Source organism: Onychostoma macrolepis, chromosome 13, assembly GCF_012432095.1.
Source record: "Onychostoma macrolepis isolate SWU-2019 chromosome 13, ASM1243209v1, whole genome shotgun sequence".
Lineage (NCBI taxonomy): Eukaryota > Metazoa > Chordata > Actinopteri > Cypriniformes > Cyprinidae > Onychostoma > Onychostoma macrolepis.
The window spans coordinates 30128847-30147509 of NC_081167.1; the positions used below are offsets into that span (position 1 = coordinate 30128847).

Consider the following 18663-nt stretch of genomic DNA (forward strand, 5'->3'; position numbering starts at 1 on the left):
GTTTTTACAAATATATTTTATTTTCCATAAAATTGTGAAGATTTCTGAAGGATCATGTGACACTTAAGACTGTAGTAATGATGCTGAAAATTCAGCTTTGATCACAGCAGTTACATTTGAACATATATTACAATAAAAGTCTATTTTAAACTGTAATAATAATTAAATTTTTTACTGTATTTCTGTTTAAAGAAATGCAGTCTTGGTGAGCAGAAGAGACTTCTTTCAAAAACAGTAAAAACTCACAAGTATTCCAAACTTTTGACTGGTAGTATATGGGTGCATGTAACTTTTCTAATGCAGATATCAGAATAAATCTGTGTGACGTCATATAACAGGTAAAAGTGTGTACCTTATGATAGGCCTGTTGGATTTTGGGAAGGTGATCTCTCTGACTGGCTTCAGGTCCCATGTGCTCCACAATCTGAAATATGATGATAGAGAATAAGGTAGGAAAGCATTGATGAGAATCTTCTTCATATATATATATATATATATATATATATATATATATATATTCATATATATATATATGACCCTGGACCACAAAACCTTAAGTTGCTGGGGTATATTTGTAGCAATAGCCAAAAATACATTGTATGGGTCAAAATTATTGATTTTTCTTTTATGCCAAAAATCATTAGGACATTTTGGCACCCTCAGATTCCTGATTTTCAAATAGTTGCATCTCAGCCAAATATTGTCAGATCCAGATTTTTTTTCCATTTTTTTTTGGAAGCCATTCTACATGCATTTACACAAATAGTGCATTTGTGCAGTTGTTATGCTTTGTCCAACTCAACGATTCAACCTTGTTTCCAAAGTTACTACTAGAAAAATAATCAAACAAATATGCTCTAATTTAAAGAAATAATAAGTTCATCAGTAAATCAATATTCTTTCCTAAACAGTGTAGAGATTGTGGTTTCATGTATTACCTGACCACACCGTTCTCCAGTCCGCCAGCGATCACGTTGACCGACACTCCCTCCGGCTGATTGGAGAACGCCACTGAACAGATGATCTCTCGACAGTGAACGTGACCAATCAAATCTCCGTTGATCGTCCACAGCCTCAGATCACTTCCTCCACCCACTGCACACACGAAGAGAACATGAAATGATTACATTTATTCTATACAAACAGTTGCACTATTTTCACCAACTTTAGCAGCTGGTTTACACTGTAATTGAAAACTGAATAACGATAAAACCACCATTTATACATGGAAACACAACTCACCAGAATCACACACTGTGGCGATATCTCCCGTCGTCTCACTGGCTGACACTGCGTTCACTGGACTCTTGTGACCTGTGAGACTCTGTACGTAACACAACCTAACACACAAAAAACACAATCTTCATTTTCTCACTACTGCGACACAACAAAGAAAATACCATATTAAAGTGATTTACTGCTACTGTGATGTAAAAGTACTTTAAATACACTGAAGAAAGTGGTGTAGCATTTACTTTGAAACAACTTTCAATCATAAATCACTAGTCAGTTTCATAAATAAATACTTGCAAAGAAATGGCAGGTAACGCAAAGAAATGAAGTGACATTTTTAAGACTGAAATAGTATTTTCTTGCAAAATTCTCAAAATATTTTTTTACAGTTTATGTATGATGCATAAGTAGATTCACTCCAATAATATTTTAAAATACATTAAAATATATAATTTTATATAGAATTATAACTTTGTGCATTACAGTAATGAGAATTTGAGGGCAAAATTAGGCTTTTTCTTTTTATACAGATTTGAATGTCTTATCTACACTATAAAAATATTTTCTGAAAGTGTAAGATTATAAAAGCACGTTTTACAGGAAAATACTATTTCTGTTTTCCTACTTCAAAATTTCAGGTTTAATTCAACAGGTTACTTGACTTTCTTTCTGAAATTTACAAGCAAAATCTGAGCAAAAATAGTTTCTGTACCAAATTTGTTGCTTAAAAAAAAAAAAAATTCAAGTCAACTTTTATGTCTTTTCTGTATCTATACTCCTTTAATATATCTTAATATGCATCCAGGTTGTCTAATTAACCTGGCATTGTTTATTACAAATATTGTTGGATAAATTGCCTTTGTTCCTCTTTTGTAAGTTGCTTTGAATAAAAGTGTCTGGTAAAGGCATAAATGTATGAAATGACTCCAGAGATGTCAGAAGCACAGACCTGTTGAGGTCCCACAGGATGCAGGTCCCGTCTCGACTGACACTGATGAGGATGCTGTAGGGTTTACAGACGAACAGGCCCGTGACCTCCGCCGTGTGGCCGTACAGGTGAACCTGCGTCTCCACCTCCATCTCTGTTGGCTGAAGGGATAAACAGACTTCACCATCACACATCTCGATGGAGATTGACTGTAACACGCAGATCTAAAGGGTAAGGGTTTTGCTAATGGCCTCATTAGAGAACGGATAATGGCCTCAATAAGCAGAAGTGAGCTAAAAGACCGGTTTAACAGATGATTCTGATCTGCTTTTATGGTCCAGAGTAAACAAACCAGCACATGGCATTATGGAGAGTGCAGCTAAGCGTTAAATCACCCAAAAATGAACATTCAACACTTATGTGGTGATTTTGACAGCTTCTGGTCTGGAAAAAGAGATTTTTTAGATTATCTTATTTCATTTCTCACTTTCATTTACTTTACCTTGATGTACATAAATAACTAAAACTAAAAATTTATATTTATATTTATATATATATATATATATATATATATATATATATATATATATATATATATATATATATATATATATATATATATATATATATATATATATATATAAAATACTTAAATAACTAATTTAATTAAATCAACTAATTAAAATGAATATATTAAAACATAAAAATATCAATGGCACTATCAATAATTGTGATACTATTGGTACTGATTGCACTTGAAATTAAATAATATATCATAATGTATTTATATATTAACACTCCTCAGAATACCTTATTTTATTTTTTGCTAGTTGCCAAGGCAACATTTCTCATTTTCATTTAGTTTAACTTGTAATATTCTTGTAAATGTTGTAAAAAATCTTGTAAAAAAAGAATAAATAATTATAATGACAAAAACGCAACAAAATTACCAAAACTTTAAAATTAAATTCAAACTATTAATAAAAACTCTACATAAAAATAAATAAAACTCTTGACACTAATTGTGATATTGTTTGATTGCACTTTAAATTAAATAATATTTCAAAATATATTTAAATAAATAATGCTTTATATAAAATGATAATTCTGTACATTACTGTAATGAAAAATAATGCTTATAAAACAGCCTTCATTTTCTTTTTGCAAAATCTAATTTCATATTTTTGATTATGGGGTAAAAAAAATGAGTTCCTGATTATTTTAACGTTCTTTTCTGCTTCTATACCTCTTTAAGTCTACTGTGTGTAGAATGCAAGAGTTAAATCACTCAAAAATGAACATTTTTCATCATTTTTATGGGGATTCTGACAGCATCTGGTCTTGAAAAAGAGCAGTGTGAACAGTCTTCAGAATATCTTCTTTTGCATTCCACGGATGACATGAAGACAGGCTTGGAACAACATACATGAATGACGACAGAATTCAAATACTCCTGATGTCAGAAAGATTCATTTAAACAAATGTGAGAAGCAGAACGGCACCTGCGTTATCAATGAGAGAGTGTTTGAAAGAGCCGTCTGACGCCCAGACTTCAGCCCACCTGTGGGCCGCAGGAAATGTGTTTCTAGGGCAACCGGGAGATAACTAACAAGGCCACTACAAACACTGTGTATGTGTGTGTGTAGGTGCTCTACAGGGAGTGATAATGGATGTGGGCGGCCGCGTGGGTGGGGGAAGAGGGGGGCCATGTTGCCATGGTTACGTACCATCGTGGTGGTGAAGCGGTTGCTGTAGGCGGTTATGACTCCGCACTTACTGCCTGTAAACAGCTGACAACTGTCCGGCACCCAGGCACAACTAGTTACCTGAGGAGAGAGAGCAGAGATTTACATTTAGTCATTTAGCAGACGCTTTTATCCAAAGTGACTTACAGATAATAACAATAGAAGCAATTAAAACCAACAAAAGAGCAATAATATGCAAATGCTATGACAAGTCTCGGTTAGCCTAATGCAGTAAGGGCCTTCTTATATATATATATATATATATATATATATATATATATATATATATATATATATATATATATATATATATATATATATATATATAAAAACAAAGAAAACAAGTAGACAGAATAGAAAAAGAGAATGCTAGTGTTAGAGGCCTTTTTTTTTTTTAAAGAAAACAAGCAGTTAGAAAACGAATAGAGAGTGCTGGAGTTAGAGGGTCAAGTCTACAAATAGATCAAACGGATTTCGAATAGAGAGTGCTAGAGGGTCAAATAAAAATGGAAGAGATGTGTTTTTAGCCGGTTCTTGAAGATGGATAAGGACTCAGCTGCTGGGATTGATTTGGGCAGGAGGAACAGTTAATGTAAAAGTCTGTGAAAGTGATTTTGTGCCTCTTCGGGATGAACAATAAAGCGACGTTCACTTGCAGAACGCAAGCTACTAGAGGCACATAAGTCTGAAGTAATGAATTAGACTACAGAGAGGAAGATGACAGCAGCAAACCAGAAATGAAGCAGATACCATCTGATGACATGATAATGTACATGCCATCAAGACCACGTCTGGCTTACATTTCACCTCAAAATCAGAATTAAAAAATAAAATAGTTTTATTTAGTAAGGATGCATTAAATTAATCAAAAGTGACAGTAAAGACATTTATAATGTCAAAAAAGATTTCTTGTTCAAATAAATGCTGTTTCAAATAATATTGATAATAATCAGAAATGTTTCTTGAGCAGCAAATCAGCAAATTAGAATGATTTCTGAAGATCATGTGACACTGAAGACTGGAGTAATGATGCTGAAAATTCAGCTTTGATCAATTTTTTTCAGTTTCTCAATTTTTTTACTGCAAATAATTTTTACTGTAAGCAATAAATGCAGCCTTGGTGAATATAAGTCTTTCAAAAACACTGAAAAATCATACCCACCCCAAATTTTGAACAGTAGTGTATGTACACTGCCTGTCCAAAGAAAGTTGCACACACTAATACACTCTCAGAAATAAAGGTACAAAAGCTGTCACAGGGGCAGTACCTTTCCAAAAGGTACACTTTTGTACCTATTAGGTTCAAATATGTTCACTTTACTAATATGTACCTTTAAGGTACCAAAATGGACCCTTTAGGTACAAACATGTACCTTTTGAAAAGGTACCACCCCAGTGACAGCTTTTGTACCTTTATTTCTGAGAGTGTACTTGCTGTCATTGTGGCATTGTCTCAACAAAGTTATGCAACACCACAGCGTTTATTTTCCATGAAAAGATCATGTATTGTCAAAGGGAGAGTCAAAGCACTCTAAAGTCGACTGCAGCACATCCTAAAGACCTTTAATAAGGTTAAGATAGGGTTGTGCGATATGACGATATATATCGGATGGACGAAATAAAAAGTCTATCGTTTCATATTATGCTCTATCGTTTATTCCGTGGTGTCGCAAAATACATTGTTTACGGTAATACTTTTTCGTCATTTGGATGACTGCGATCTTTTCACGGCACCATGGGGCGTGAAGGGGAGACAGAACCAGGTAGAGAACAACCAGCCAGGACAAAACGAGGAGCTCGTTCCTAAACGAGGGACTACATCTGTAGCATGGACACGCGTTTTTAAGCACTGCAGTTTTAAAACAACCGATTTTAAGCTGTTGAAACACAAACAACAGAGCTATATGCATGCGGCGTCTCTGTTTCTGTGTGAGAGGAGCGCACATTTTTTTTTACGCTTTATTGGCTGATTACATAAACACTTATATATGCGTCAGAATCCCCGTCTTTGCAAGTATCCTCATAAACACAGTGACTTAGGTCTTAAGAGAGAGTAAACAGCTGAAAAAGAAAGCGTATATGTAACAGTATATTGGATCCAGACTTTGGTCTTAAAGGGGAAGCTGTCCAATATTCGTCTTGTCTGCCATTCATATTAATAAAAAAACAGTGAAAGAAAATCTCTCACTGCTCTTGACTAAATCACTTTTGTAGCTTTAATAAGAAGAAATTAAATAATAATAATACATTTTATATATATATATATATATATACATATACACACACACACACACACAACGTATGTAGCATCTCTTATTTATTGTAGTTTTTTGTTCTATTGCTTGCAGTTAGTTTCTTATCCTTATTCCATTACTGTTTATTTATCTTCAGTGAGCTTGAGTTTTTTTTTTTTTTTTTGTCTCTTTTTAGGCTTGTATTAGTTTGATATTGCCATTGGGATTATGAAAACCTTTTTAAAAGAAAAAAATAACTATATTGTGATATATATATTAGGGGTGGCACGGTACACAGATGTCACGGTTCGGTACGTACCTCGGTTCAGGGGTCACGGTTCGATACGATTTCGGTACAACAGGGAAAAAAACAAAAAAAACAAAATCTACTACGCTCAGTTTCTTTTCATTTATTTTGAACACAGTAGTGCAAATTACATTTTTTTCCATCTAGATGTGAAAATACTAAATATTATTACATGTTATATATATAAAATCTGTTTTGTTTTCATTGTGAGTGTACACAAATAAAAGCAGACCTTCATACAGTGATTATTAATAAGACAATAAGTGTTTAAAGTTGATTCTGCTGGTATAAGGAAACAGTTGAAGTGATCGCGCCAGAGCGCGCACACACACACCGGTTCCAGCATTGCTAACTTGACAGCTCAGTTGGTACTTTATCAAAATAAAATACAGTGAGCCAAACATTAGCGCGCCCGCCTCTGTGTCACCATTGGAACGCGACTGAAGTACAAAGCCTATCATTTACATAATAAATAATAGTTTAGCATTCAGATAGGTTACATAGCAAATATGGAAATATTACGGAATATTTGGATTTGTGCCGAATGAGAGAGGTAGACTACACGAGCACAAAGCTCCATTTCGCAAACAGTTGAGTGTGCAAGCCGTTATAGTATACTCCCTTGTCAGTATATGTGAGAGACACGTTCAGAATCAGCACATGGTCACTGTCTAGTGGGCTTTGTTTTCAAGTGTGCATCTCATGGCATTCGCTGTTCTTCTGCTGGCGGTTATCAAACAGCGCTGCATTACTGCAGGCGCCCCCTTCTGGATTGAGGGTGAATTGCCTGTATTCGTCGTAAGGCCTCATGCTAGAGGTCTGCATTCCCGCGGCTGTCCCGCGGCTGTCCCACGGGAACCGCGGGACCCGACCAGATTTCTTGCGACGCGGGATTAAATTCGCGAATAAAACGCGGTTGTGGTCGGTAACCCTGGTGCAATTTGAACGGGAGCGGGCGGTCTAACAATATCCGTTCGGCGTCTTTTCAGAACAACATATCTGCGCTTTATTCAAGCACCGGTACAGCCTGCACGGGACTGTTATGCACGCGCAGCACGCATGAAACAGTGCTTCGTTTTATTTGCGAGGTCTGTGCGCAGCATGTGTATAACGATGCTCAGAGCAGGCTGTAGCCTACCAGTGAATATACGGCCCACAGACAGAACAGGCAGGTTGTCGATGAGTGACAGAGCAGAATAAAGATGGAGCAAAGTGTGGATGCGCTCTCCTTGAAGAACGCTCAACTCGGTTTTGTTTATATTTTGCTTAGCCTATAATTTTAAATGACACATGTCCAATTTATTTATTTATTTATTTTTCTTCCGCGACACTTTTCCTAGGCTAGCTACTGTGTTTACAGCAAGATGTTAAACTAATTTAGTATTTTGACAAGACGAATAAAATTATAATAGGCCATTTTTGTACAACCTACATTTTTTTTAATCTGCGACACTTGTTCCTGTTGTAAAGGTTAAACGAACTGTATCCTGACAAGACGAATAAAAATAAGGAATACAATTTTTGTACATTTTTATTTTCTCTGTGACACTTTTTTTTTCCTACTGTGTTGGCAGCAAAATGTCAAGAGTCTTTTATTGACAGCAAAATGTTAAACGAATTTTGTGTCTTAAGACACGAAATTCGTTTAACATTTTGCTGTCAATAAAAGACTCTTGACGACGAATAAAATAACAAATACAATTTTGTGCAGACTACACTTTTATTTGTTAGCCTATTTGTCTTTCTTTCAGTAGAGGAAATTTAAATGTGTGATTCTGGAAACGAGATCTAAATTTAGCGGGAACGGTCAGGTCGGGAAGAAAATTATTCAAAGCGGACAGCGGGTGAACAAAGAGTAAATATATCGCGGGAGCGGGCGGGTGCGGGATATAACCTCGCGGGAGCGGGACTTAAAAAACAGTCCCGCGCAGACCTCTACCTCATGCACCTAACCGAGACGCCCGTACCGTGACGTTTGGGACGAATACATGTACCGTGCCACCCCTAATATATATATATATATATATATATAGTTATAGTGGTATAAAATTAGTCATATCGTGATATAAGATTTTGGTTATATCACCCACGCCTAGGTTAAGCTCAGGAAACTTCATGTATGAAAATGATTCCTCATGCTCACTGAACCACTGCTTCAAAAATTGGGTCCAACGAATCTTGACATTGTCATCCTGGAATCTGGACATAGGTACATCTTCCGACATGATTGTTTAAGAAATGAAAAGCTACACACGGCATCAGTTCAGGTTAAAAGAATTATTGCAAAACATACAACATGCCAGAAACATATTAGTCACTGCAATAATGATCCAATTCAAGACTCTCAGTATTTGCTTATTTAAATCCAAATTTTGGCCAGGCAATGTATAGAGAGAGAGAGAGAGAGAGTCCATTTTAGAACCATTACGATTTTTGCATTGTGACATTTTCATAATTAAAAACTAATGTACAATTATGCAAAATATGTCTTGTTTTGTTCTTTTGATTTAGGGCTGATATTTAAGGTGATATATTTTTGTGAGATATGTTTTATTGTATTCAGTAGAGGGTGCTGTGGACGTCTATATGTAACGGACGAGTGCAATGCCACATCACAAAATGCTGTACAAGCTGAAATGTCTCAAACACAGATTGATCTGAAAACTGTCCATGCGTAGCCTGTGTATGTTCGCTGTGTTTCTGGCTCTGACCTGGTGCAGCGGGGAGCACTGGATGAAGTTGATGGGCGGCTCGCTCTGTTTGCTCTTCAGACGCAGCATGTTGTCGGTGTAACCCCAGCTCAGAATAGCCGACCATTGTATGTCGGTGCTGTGCATGCTCCTTACACCTGAGAGACGAGAGGGAAAACACTGCATCTGTACTGTGAGGTGATTTTCCACTACAGCACATTCACTTCATTCTCATTTCCTCTGGTATTATGGGAACTGTGTTCATTCACGCGGATCATTGTGATAAGACTCAAATGCAGATGCAATAAAAGCACTAGAAACTGGTCATGGACCAAAACACAGCCAAGATTAGTAATTGGCTGATATATTAGCAGTTCAGATTAATCATTCAATAGTTTTATTTTCAGATAATGTCCATTGGATGCTGCTTTTCCCAATAAAACAAAAAAAATCTTGGTACCCTTTTGTTTTTTTACACCTGGTATTAACATCTGTTTGACTGAATAAAAACATCTGCTAATAAATGCATAATTGTTGATAAATAAATGAAAATGCACTAAACTCATCTCGAGCACATCTGAAATTCATAAACACTACTGTTCAAAATGTTGGGGTCAAGAAGATTTTCAATGTTTTTGTCACCAAGGCTGCATTTATTTGATCAAAAATACAGTGAAAACAGTAAAAACTGTGAAATAATTTTATATAATTACAATATATTCACGCTTTCTGCATTTAATGCATCCTTGCTGAATAAAAGCATTCATTTCTTTCATAAAACCATCTTACTGACCCCAAACTGGGTAAATCAGGTTTATAATTTCATGTTTATGCATGATGAAGCAATTTCTTGTGTGTGTTCTCCTTCACCTTGCTCTTTGCTGTAGATCATCATGAGGCAGAACTTGCGCGAGAGGCCGCAGATGGCACGCGTGGGCAGCGCCAGCAGGGAGCCAAAGTGTTCGCCATGAGGTTGACTGAAACAGACCACAGGGTCCGGAGCACTGGGGGATCCCACATACTCGCCCCATTTCAGGCCCTTTATCCACGGCAGAGGACTCTAGAAAGAACACAAGAGCGATTGAAGACATTTTCAGCCAAAAATGAAATGTTTGTTTCTTTGTCCAATTTGGAGAAATGTAGCATTCCATCACTTGCTCAACAACGTAAAAAAGTGAAAAAGTCCATCTCCTGTTGTCTCTCACATCAAAATCAGCCACATATTTGTTTAGAGCTGTTTTGGCTTGTAAACGGTGCTTGATCTGTGCAGATTTCTCTCCTGATTCAGACCAGACCACTTTAACACTGGAGAAAGCGTTATTATGGACTCATATTTTGGCCAGAAGCAACAGTTTGAATGATGGATTTGTTTCATCTTTTGTCTTCTCCAGATGTTAACTGATGGACTGGAGCAGTGTGGATTACTTGTGGATTATTGTGATGTGTTTATCAGCTGTTTGGACTCTCATTCTGACGGCACCCATTCACTGCAGAGATTCCATTGCTGAGCAAGTGATGGAATGCTACATTTCTCCAAATCTGATGAAGAAACAACCTCACCGACATCTTGAATGGCCTGAGTACATGCCAAGCAAATATTCATTTTTGGAAGAACTATCCCTTTAATGTCAATGTCAATCTGAATAATAATTTCAGCGCTGTATGTTTTCTGTACCGGGTAGACGCTTTCTTTGGGCTGCTCGCGGCTCTCTCTGAAGGCCAGCTGCACCAGGAGGCCCATGGCTGCGGGCAGTTCTGCCTCTGATAGGAGTTTGGTTCCGGCTCGGCTGATGTGCGAGGCGTTGAACAGCTGTCTGGGTGTTTGGCCGTACGTCTTGATCATAGTTTCTAGAGCCCGACGCTGCACAGAGTCTTCAACAGCAGATACATCCATGCCAAAATAAGTCTAAAAAAGAGGGAGAAGAAAAATCAGATGGATACTAGTTGACAGTCTAAAGCTAATGGATGTGTCCGTTATAGTTTATCGATGTCCTTTTTTGTATTAGAGACATCGATGTCCTTTTTTGTATTTCTGGCTGACATATTGTAATGCTATATACAGTGGGTACGGAAAGTATTCAGACCCCCTTAAATTTTTCACTCTTTGTTATAATGCAGCCATTTGCTAAAATCATTTAAGTTCATTTTTTTTCCTCAATGTACACACAGCACCCCATATTGACAGAAAAACACAGAATTGTTGACATTTTTGCAGATTTATTAAAAAAGAAAAACTGAAATATCACATGGTCCTAAGTGTTCAGACCCTTTGCTGTGACACTCATATATTTAACTCGGGTGCTGTCCATTTCTTCTGATCATCCTTGAGATGGTTCTACACCTTGATTTGAGTCCAGCTGTGTTTGATTATACTGATTGGACTTGATAAGGAAAGCCACACACCTGTCTATATAAGACCTTACAGCTCACAGTGCATGTCAGAGCAAATGAGAATCATGAGGTCAAAGGAACTGCCTGAAGAGCTCAGAGACAGAATTGTAGCAAGGCACAGATCTGGCCAAGGTTACAAAAACATTTCTGCTGCACTTAAGGTTCCTAAGAGCACAGTGACCTCCATAATCCTTAAATGGAAGACGTTTGGGACGACCAGAACCCTTCCTAGAGCTGGCCGTCCGGCCAAACTGAGCTAACGGGGGAGAAGAGCCTTGGTGAGAGAGGTAAAGAAGAACCCAAAGATCACTGTGGCTGAGCTCCAGAGATGCAGTCGGGAGATGGGAGAAAGTCAACCATCACTGCAGCCCTCCACCAGTCGGGGCTTTATGGCAGAGTGGCCCGACGGAAGCCTCTCCTCAGTGCAAGACACATGAAAGCCCGCATGGAGTTTGCTAAAAAACACCTGAATAAGATTCTCTGGTCTGATGAGACCAAGATAGAACTTTTTGGCCTTAATTCTAAGCGGTATGTGTGGAGAAAACCAGGCACTGCTCATCACCTGTCCAATACAGTCCCAACAGTGAAGCATGGTGGTGGCAGCATCATGCTGTGGGGGTGTTTTTCAGCTGCAGGGACAGGACGACTGGTTGCAATCGAGGGAAAGATGAATGCGGCCAAGCACAGGGATATCCTGGACGAAAACCTTCTCCAGAGTGCTCAGGACCTCAGACTGGGCGAAGGTTTACCTTCCAACAAGACAATGACCCTAAGCACACAGCTAAAATAACGAAGGAGTGGCTTCACAACAACTCCGTGACTGTTCTTGAATGGCCCAGCCAGAGCCCTGACTTAAACCCAATTGAGCATCTCTGGAGAGACCTAAAATGGCTGTTCACCAACGCTTTACCATCCAACCTGACAGAACTGGAGAGGATCTGCAAGGAGGAATGGCAGAGGATCCCCAAATCCAGGTGTGAAAAACTTGTTGCATCTTTCCCAAAAGACTCATGGCTGTATTAGATCAAAAGGGTGCTTCTACTAAATACTGAGCAAAGGGTCTGAATACTTAGGACCATGTGATATTTCAGTTTTTCTTTTTTAATAAATCTGCAAAAATGTCAACAATTCTGTGTTTTTCTGTAAATATGCTGTGTGTACATTAATGAGGGAAAAAAAAAAAAATTAACAAATGATTTTAGCAAATGGCTGCAATATAACAAAGAGTGAAAAATTTAAGGGGGTCTGAATACTTTCCGTACCCACTGTATATATACTACCAATTCACTATGATATATACACTACCGTTCAAAGGTTTGGGCTCAGTAAGATTGATTTTTGTAAAGAAAAGAAAACTTTTATTTATTAAGGATGCATTAAATTGATCAAAAGTGACAGTAAAGACATTTATAATGTTACAAAAGATTTCCATTTCAAATAAATGCTGTTCTTTTGAACTTTCTATTCATCTGTGAATTCTGAAAAATAAAATGTATCATGGTTTACACAGAAATATTCAACATTGATAATCATGAGCAGCAAATCAGAATTTTAGAATGATTTCTGAAGGATCATGTGACACTGAAGACTGGAGTAATGATGCTGAAAATTCAGCTTTGATCACAGAAATAAATTACACTTTAACTATATTCAAATGGAAAACAGCTATTTTAAATTGTAAAAATATTTCACAATATTACTGTTTTTACTGTATTTTTGATCAAATAAATACAGCTTTTATGAGCATAAGAGGTTTCTTTCAAAAACAACAACAAAAAACGTACCTACCTTAAACCTTTTGAATGGTAGTGTATGTAATTTAATGTTCGTAAAATAAGCATATTCTCCTTTAAGCAAAATATAATTTCTTATATTTTCTTTATTTTTTGACTTTGGGATGAAATATGACCTGGGCATGTTTTTGACAGGTTTTGATCCAACTATCAAAAAATGGAAAATATCAGCGTAAAGTGTTCTATAGCTGTACATAGCAAGGAATCGTACTGCAGGATGAAAGACATTGATGGCCTGGACTGCAGCTTTGCCCTTTTGCTTGAGTCCAAACACCAGGTCAATCCACTGGCAGAGCGTCTGTGAGACTTGATCCGATTCCAGAGCCTGTCTGTGGATGAGGATGAAGAGTCGCGGGTCATTCCTAGCCCACGGCGGCAGATTCACGTGGTTCACCCGCTCGCTGTTCTGCCGCACGCCAAAGTCAAAACCTGCCAGAGGGGAAAGTGGGAAATACCACGCTAACATTAAAAGAGGGAAGATGTGTTCAAATAATTCAATTCATGTTTTTACATGAATATTCAGTTCTTACATCTTGAAGATCTAGGTTACTTAAAGGTTATTTCTCTTTTTTGATTTTGAAACCGGTGTTTTTATGGCACTAAGACTCACCAGCATTTCATCATTTCATTTGATAAAAACTATCTTTACATCAAATACACGCAGAAGCTTAAAGGTCTTTACAACAACTCGTCAAGATAAAACTTCAGTTTAACTTGAAGAAATTATGACAGAAATATATTAGCTTTGTATAGTAGCATATACTTCTTAAAGTAATAAAAATAATAAAGCGATTAAAATAATTTAAGGAATATCACAATTTTTCTTCCATGTTTTAATTTTAAAAGTAAATCTCTATTGTGCAGCACTTATTTTGTTAATGTTTTACGCCTTCATTTGATTACCACCATTTTTTAAAGTAAAAGAAAAGTACATTCATATTAAATTGTGAATCCAGAAAAATTAAAACAGACTATTTCCAATAAAAACCAAACATTTCATAGGGACCTATTATAATCAAAAGATTTTAAGAAATTATTAAATTTAGTTCATTTTAGTGGAATTCATTTGATTGTAAATGTTTAACTATAAAAATATAGAAAGCACCTTTACTAAATTGTAAAACTTTTAATAAATTGTTGTTAAATTGTGTAAGTTTGCTTTTTGTGTAAGCATGCTTTTTAATTAAGAAATTTAATTTAACCATCAAAATGGAATCCAGAAAAATTTTAAAGGAATTTGGAAAATAAAATAAAATGGAATTTCCAAAAAAATTCAAGATTTGAACTAAATAGGCATGCTTTTTGATTATTAAAGTTTCATTTAACCATTAAAACAGAGCCCAGAAAAAAATAAATAAACTGGAATTTGGAATCATTAAAGGTTGGATGCTAGAAGAAGAGGCCAAGAAAACCAGTAGTAAAAGAGCGCCACCTTCTCTGTTGACCAGAAACTCGGGCAGGTAGAAGAACTCTGGGATGAGCTCTTTGACATCCGTCATGGACTCGTAGGATGACAGACGCCACGTGGTGTTCATGGAGTGGAACGTTCGGTCAGGAATATCAAAGCTCTGGTCTGCGAGACACACAAAACCTTTCATTAGTTTCTTGTGTAACCTGATATGGATAAACCAACTGAACTAAAAATAGACCCAGCAAGAAGGAAAGACGAATAAAGAGGCAGGATGAAAGGCCTGATCATCTTTCTGAGGCTAATGCATGTAGCGTGAGACTTCAGAAAGGCTCTTTTCAATGACAGCCTTTAAAAGCATCGCACTGACATGTTTGAAGACCTCGCTGCACACGCAGGTGCTGTTAAATATTAAAAAAGTAGCGATGCACAATCCTAATTATGATGCTGAATAAACTCAACGAGCTGCAGCTGTGCAAGCGTTTCATACAGAGTTATGAACACATCATGCATTCAGTCTTTATGAAGGCGTGGCTGCATTAGATTTTAAGTATTTGATTTCATGTTGCAGAGCTTCTGTTTTCTTGGTTATGCAAACTAATTAAGATACATTCAAAATGATAAAATTATGTAATAAGATACCAAAATAATTAAAAATATCAATAATAGATCAGTATTGTTATTTGTTAACCCTGTAAAGCTTGACATAAGAAATAATAGTCTAATTGTTTTTTTAGCAGACATTTTATCGATAAAATATAATTCAAATCTAAAAAATTGCATAGATGTTTTTGTGGAGCATCATATTTGATCTTTTATGGCTTATATAGTATGATATAGTGAGAATATGATCAGTGAAGATTTGACAGCAAAAAGACACATGAAGCATGAGCTGAAGCTGGACGTTTGTAATAAACAAATAAATAATAATACAATAAAAGAGCTCTGACTTGATAAAAAACTCTAAACTATTAATCAGACGACAGAAGGCATGGAGTAGATTGAGTGTGACCGGATTAACAGCAAAGTTTGATCATTTGTGTCATTTATAGGCCTTAAAAATTTGTGTATCAAATGTGACACTGCAGGCTTTATAGGGTTAAATATCATTCCTTGTGTTTGAATCTGCTTGGAGTGAATTGGGTCTAAATGCTGAACAATCTTGAGAGCTTTTTTTCAAATTCAAACTGACCTTGATAGGCCAGAAACATCTTGGTGAAGGGAGGCAGCCGGACGAGGAAGTGCAGGACGGTGCCGCTGTTGGAGTAGTGAGAGCCGTAGTGATAGGGCAGGACAGGGGGCATGGGGTCGTCCTCTCTCTTGCCTTTCTTATACTCCTCCTCCAGATACTGCGGAGGAAATCAATGTTACTTACACTTACACACACCTAATGACATTAAACATGGAAGCTCATGAAGCAGTAATGCAATTCACTATGGATACAAATAATCAAAGAGTGTTATGCATGTGTAGAATGAAAGTGATTTGTGCCGCTCTTTATTGAGTCTATGGAGGGTCTGAGCGCTCTTGGATTTAATCAAAAATATCTTAATTTGTTTTCCCAAAGATGAACGAAGGTCTTACAGGTTTGGAACGACGCGAGGTGCGAGTAATTAATCACAGAATTTTCATTTTTGGGTGAACTAACCCTTTAATAATTTATTTATTAATATTATAAATAATAATATATAAATCATAATAAATAATATTTTACACTCATACATATTATATATATATACACACACATACACACATATATATATATATATATTATTTATAATAAAATGGTTGTAGGAATGAATTTCTGTGATTGCCTTTTCTGCAAAGGACACTTCTGATGTTACGTCAGAGTTTGGCCAGAAGAAAATATCTTAGAAGGCAACATAGTGTTGCCACCTACTGTTTGGAACAGCCTTTGTGCTGGAAATGTGCCTATGATGCCTAAAAATGCTGCCTACGTAGGCAGCTCAGAGGTTTTGGAACAGAGCCACAGTGTGATTGGTTAACAGGCGCTGATGTAAACAGGAATTAGAGCCTGCAGTGCTGCAATACCCTGTAATTGTCCACATAACGGTCTTCCTTCTCTTTAGACTGCACCGCGATGGGTTTGCTGAGGTTCCTGTTACATCAAAAAGACAAACAGAAAGTTTGTCAAAATTCAGTGCCACTTTGTTAATTTGCATATATTTCCATTTTCTGACGGCAATGATAATATCTCTATATTTTTATAACTTATTTTATGTACACATCTATTTCTATATCTGTATATACATCTATATATAATTTATATATAAATGTATAGTATCTATAATAATTAATTTAATTATCTAATAATTCTAAAAAATAGTAATAAATCTAATGATAATTTAATTCATATCTACATATAAATCTATATTCACACTCATAAATGCACAAATCATCACAACTATGAAATAGAATGGAAGCATGTACTAGTTTAACTCCTAATTTTCTACCACATATAATTATGAATATTAAACATATAAAGCATAAACCATATTTTAACATGTCTTAGTTTTTTTTCATATAATATTTGATATATTTTAAATATTTAAACATTTGTAATTATGTGTGATAAATATTATATATAGTGTGTATTTTTACAATATTTTCAAATATTAAATATTTATAATTATATCTGGTGAAAAAAAAACAAAATCTAAAATATTATATGTATCGTTTTTTTATCATATTTTATATTATTTAAATATAAAATATTTATAAATGGAAAAAAAAGAATTCAACTAATAAACATCAGGTATATCAGGCTATAATTACGACCAAACACCACACAAATAAAGTAATAATTTAGGTTCTGGCCTGTAAATGGAGGTGTCCTGCAGGTCCAGCGTCTCACTGGTATAGTCTCGCAGGATGAAGGGGAAGACGGGATACTGCATGAGGTCGTTGAAGGAGCGGCCCGCGTGCTTGTTGAGGTGGGTGAGGTATTCGAAGTTGGTTATCTGTCCTGAGCTCCACAGGTGCGTGAGGGCAGAGATGTTCCCATACTCCAGCAGGTTGGGCAGCTCTGAGGTCAGGATGTTGTGGTAGACGTCATCACGGAACTGAGACGGAGACCAGAGAGTGGATCAACAGGAAGTTAGAGTTGGGCAGAACTGACATTGGAATGACAGGAGGAGGAATTTACTGAATTGCATTTAATAAATCATTCGGCAGCTAACGATGTCGTTACCTTGGTGGTATCAAACGCGAGCAGCAGCGTCCTGCCGTTGGTGAGGAAGATCTCCATAGCATTGTCTCTGAGCTGCCACCAGCGCTTGTGAACCTCCTTTATCTCCTCATACGTCCAGGAGAAGGAGGCCGGTTCCGTCTCTCCATGAGGACTCTGGTGAGAAAACACATTATCAACCTCTAAATCACACATATGCCTCATCATATCTATTAGGGGTGGTATGACCAAACTCATATATCATGTTATGAGTAACTTCACTGTAAACAAAAAAATAAATAAATAAAAAATGTTATGTTTGCTGTTATGTTAGATCAGAGTTATTATCATTAACGAAAACTAAATAATAACCAACAAAATAAACATTAACTGAAATAAAATAAAAAAGGCTAACTTGTATTATGTTGCCCCTTATTTTAAGTTACATTTCTAATTTTTGTTTAGTTTAAGTTGAAGTACTAAAATAACCTAAATAAACTAAAACTATGTAGACATTAAAACAATGAATAATACAAATTACAAAAACACACAACAAAATTACTAAAACAAATTAAATCTACTTCAAAATATTAACAAAAAATAATGGTATATCAACGATGCTAAAATACCATTGGATTATATAATAATAATAATAATAATAATAAGGTGGTAAAGCATATTTTTGAATAATTCAGAGAATTAAATATTTTACATGTATTTTTCTTTTTGTCTGAAACTTTATGGACA

At 36.0% G+C, this 18663-nt stretch overlaps 1 protein-coding gene across 1 annotated transcript in view; it reads right to left on the bottom strand.

Moving 5' to 3' along the window:
* lyst (lysosomal trafficking regulator) overlaps positions 1-18663 on the bottom strand; it is a 103641-nt gene that overhangs the window by 2552 nt on the left and 82426 nt on the right. The window contains 14 exon segments of the mRNA XM_058794885.1: positions 353-424; positions 939-1095; positions 1243-1340; positions 2183-2322; positions 3889-3987; positions 9159-9295; positions 10008-10197; positions 10813-11043; positions 13533-13750; positions 14754-14894; positions 15922-16078; positions 16782-16848; positions 17568-17812; positions 17941-18093. Of these exon segments, the coding sequence (XP_058650868.1) occupies positions 353-424; positions 939-1095; positions 1243-1340; positions 2183-2322; positions 3889-3987; positions 9159-9295; positions 10008-10197; positions 10813-11043; positions 13533-13750; positions 14754-14894; positions 15922-16078; positions 16782-16848; positions 17568-17812; positions 17941-18093 (2105 nt within the window).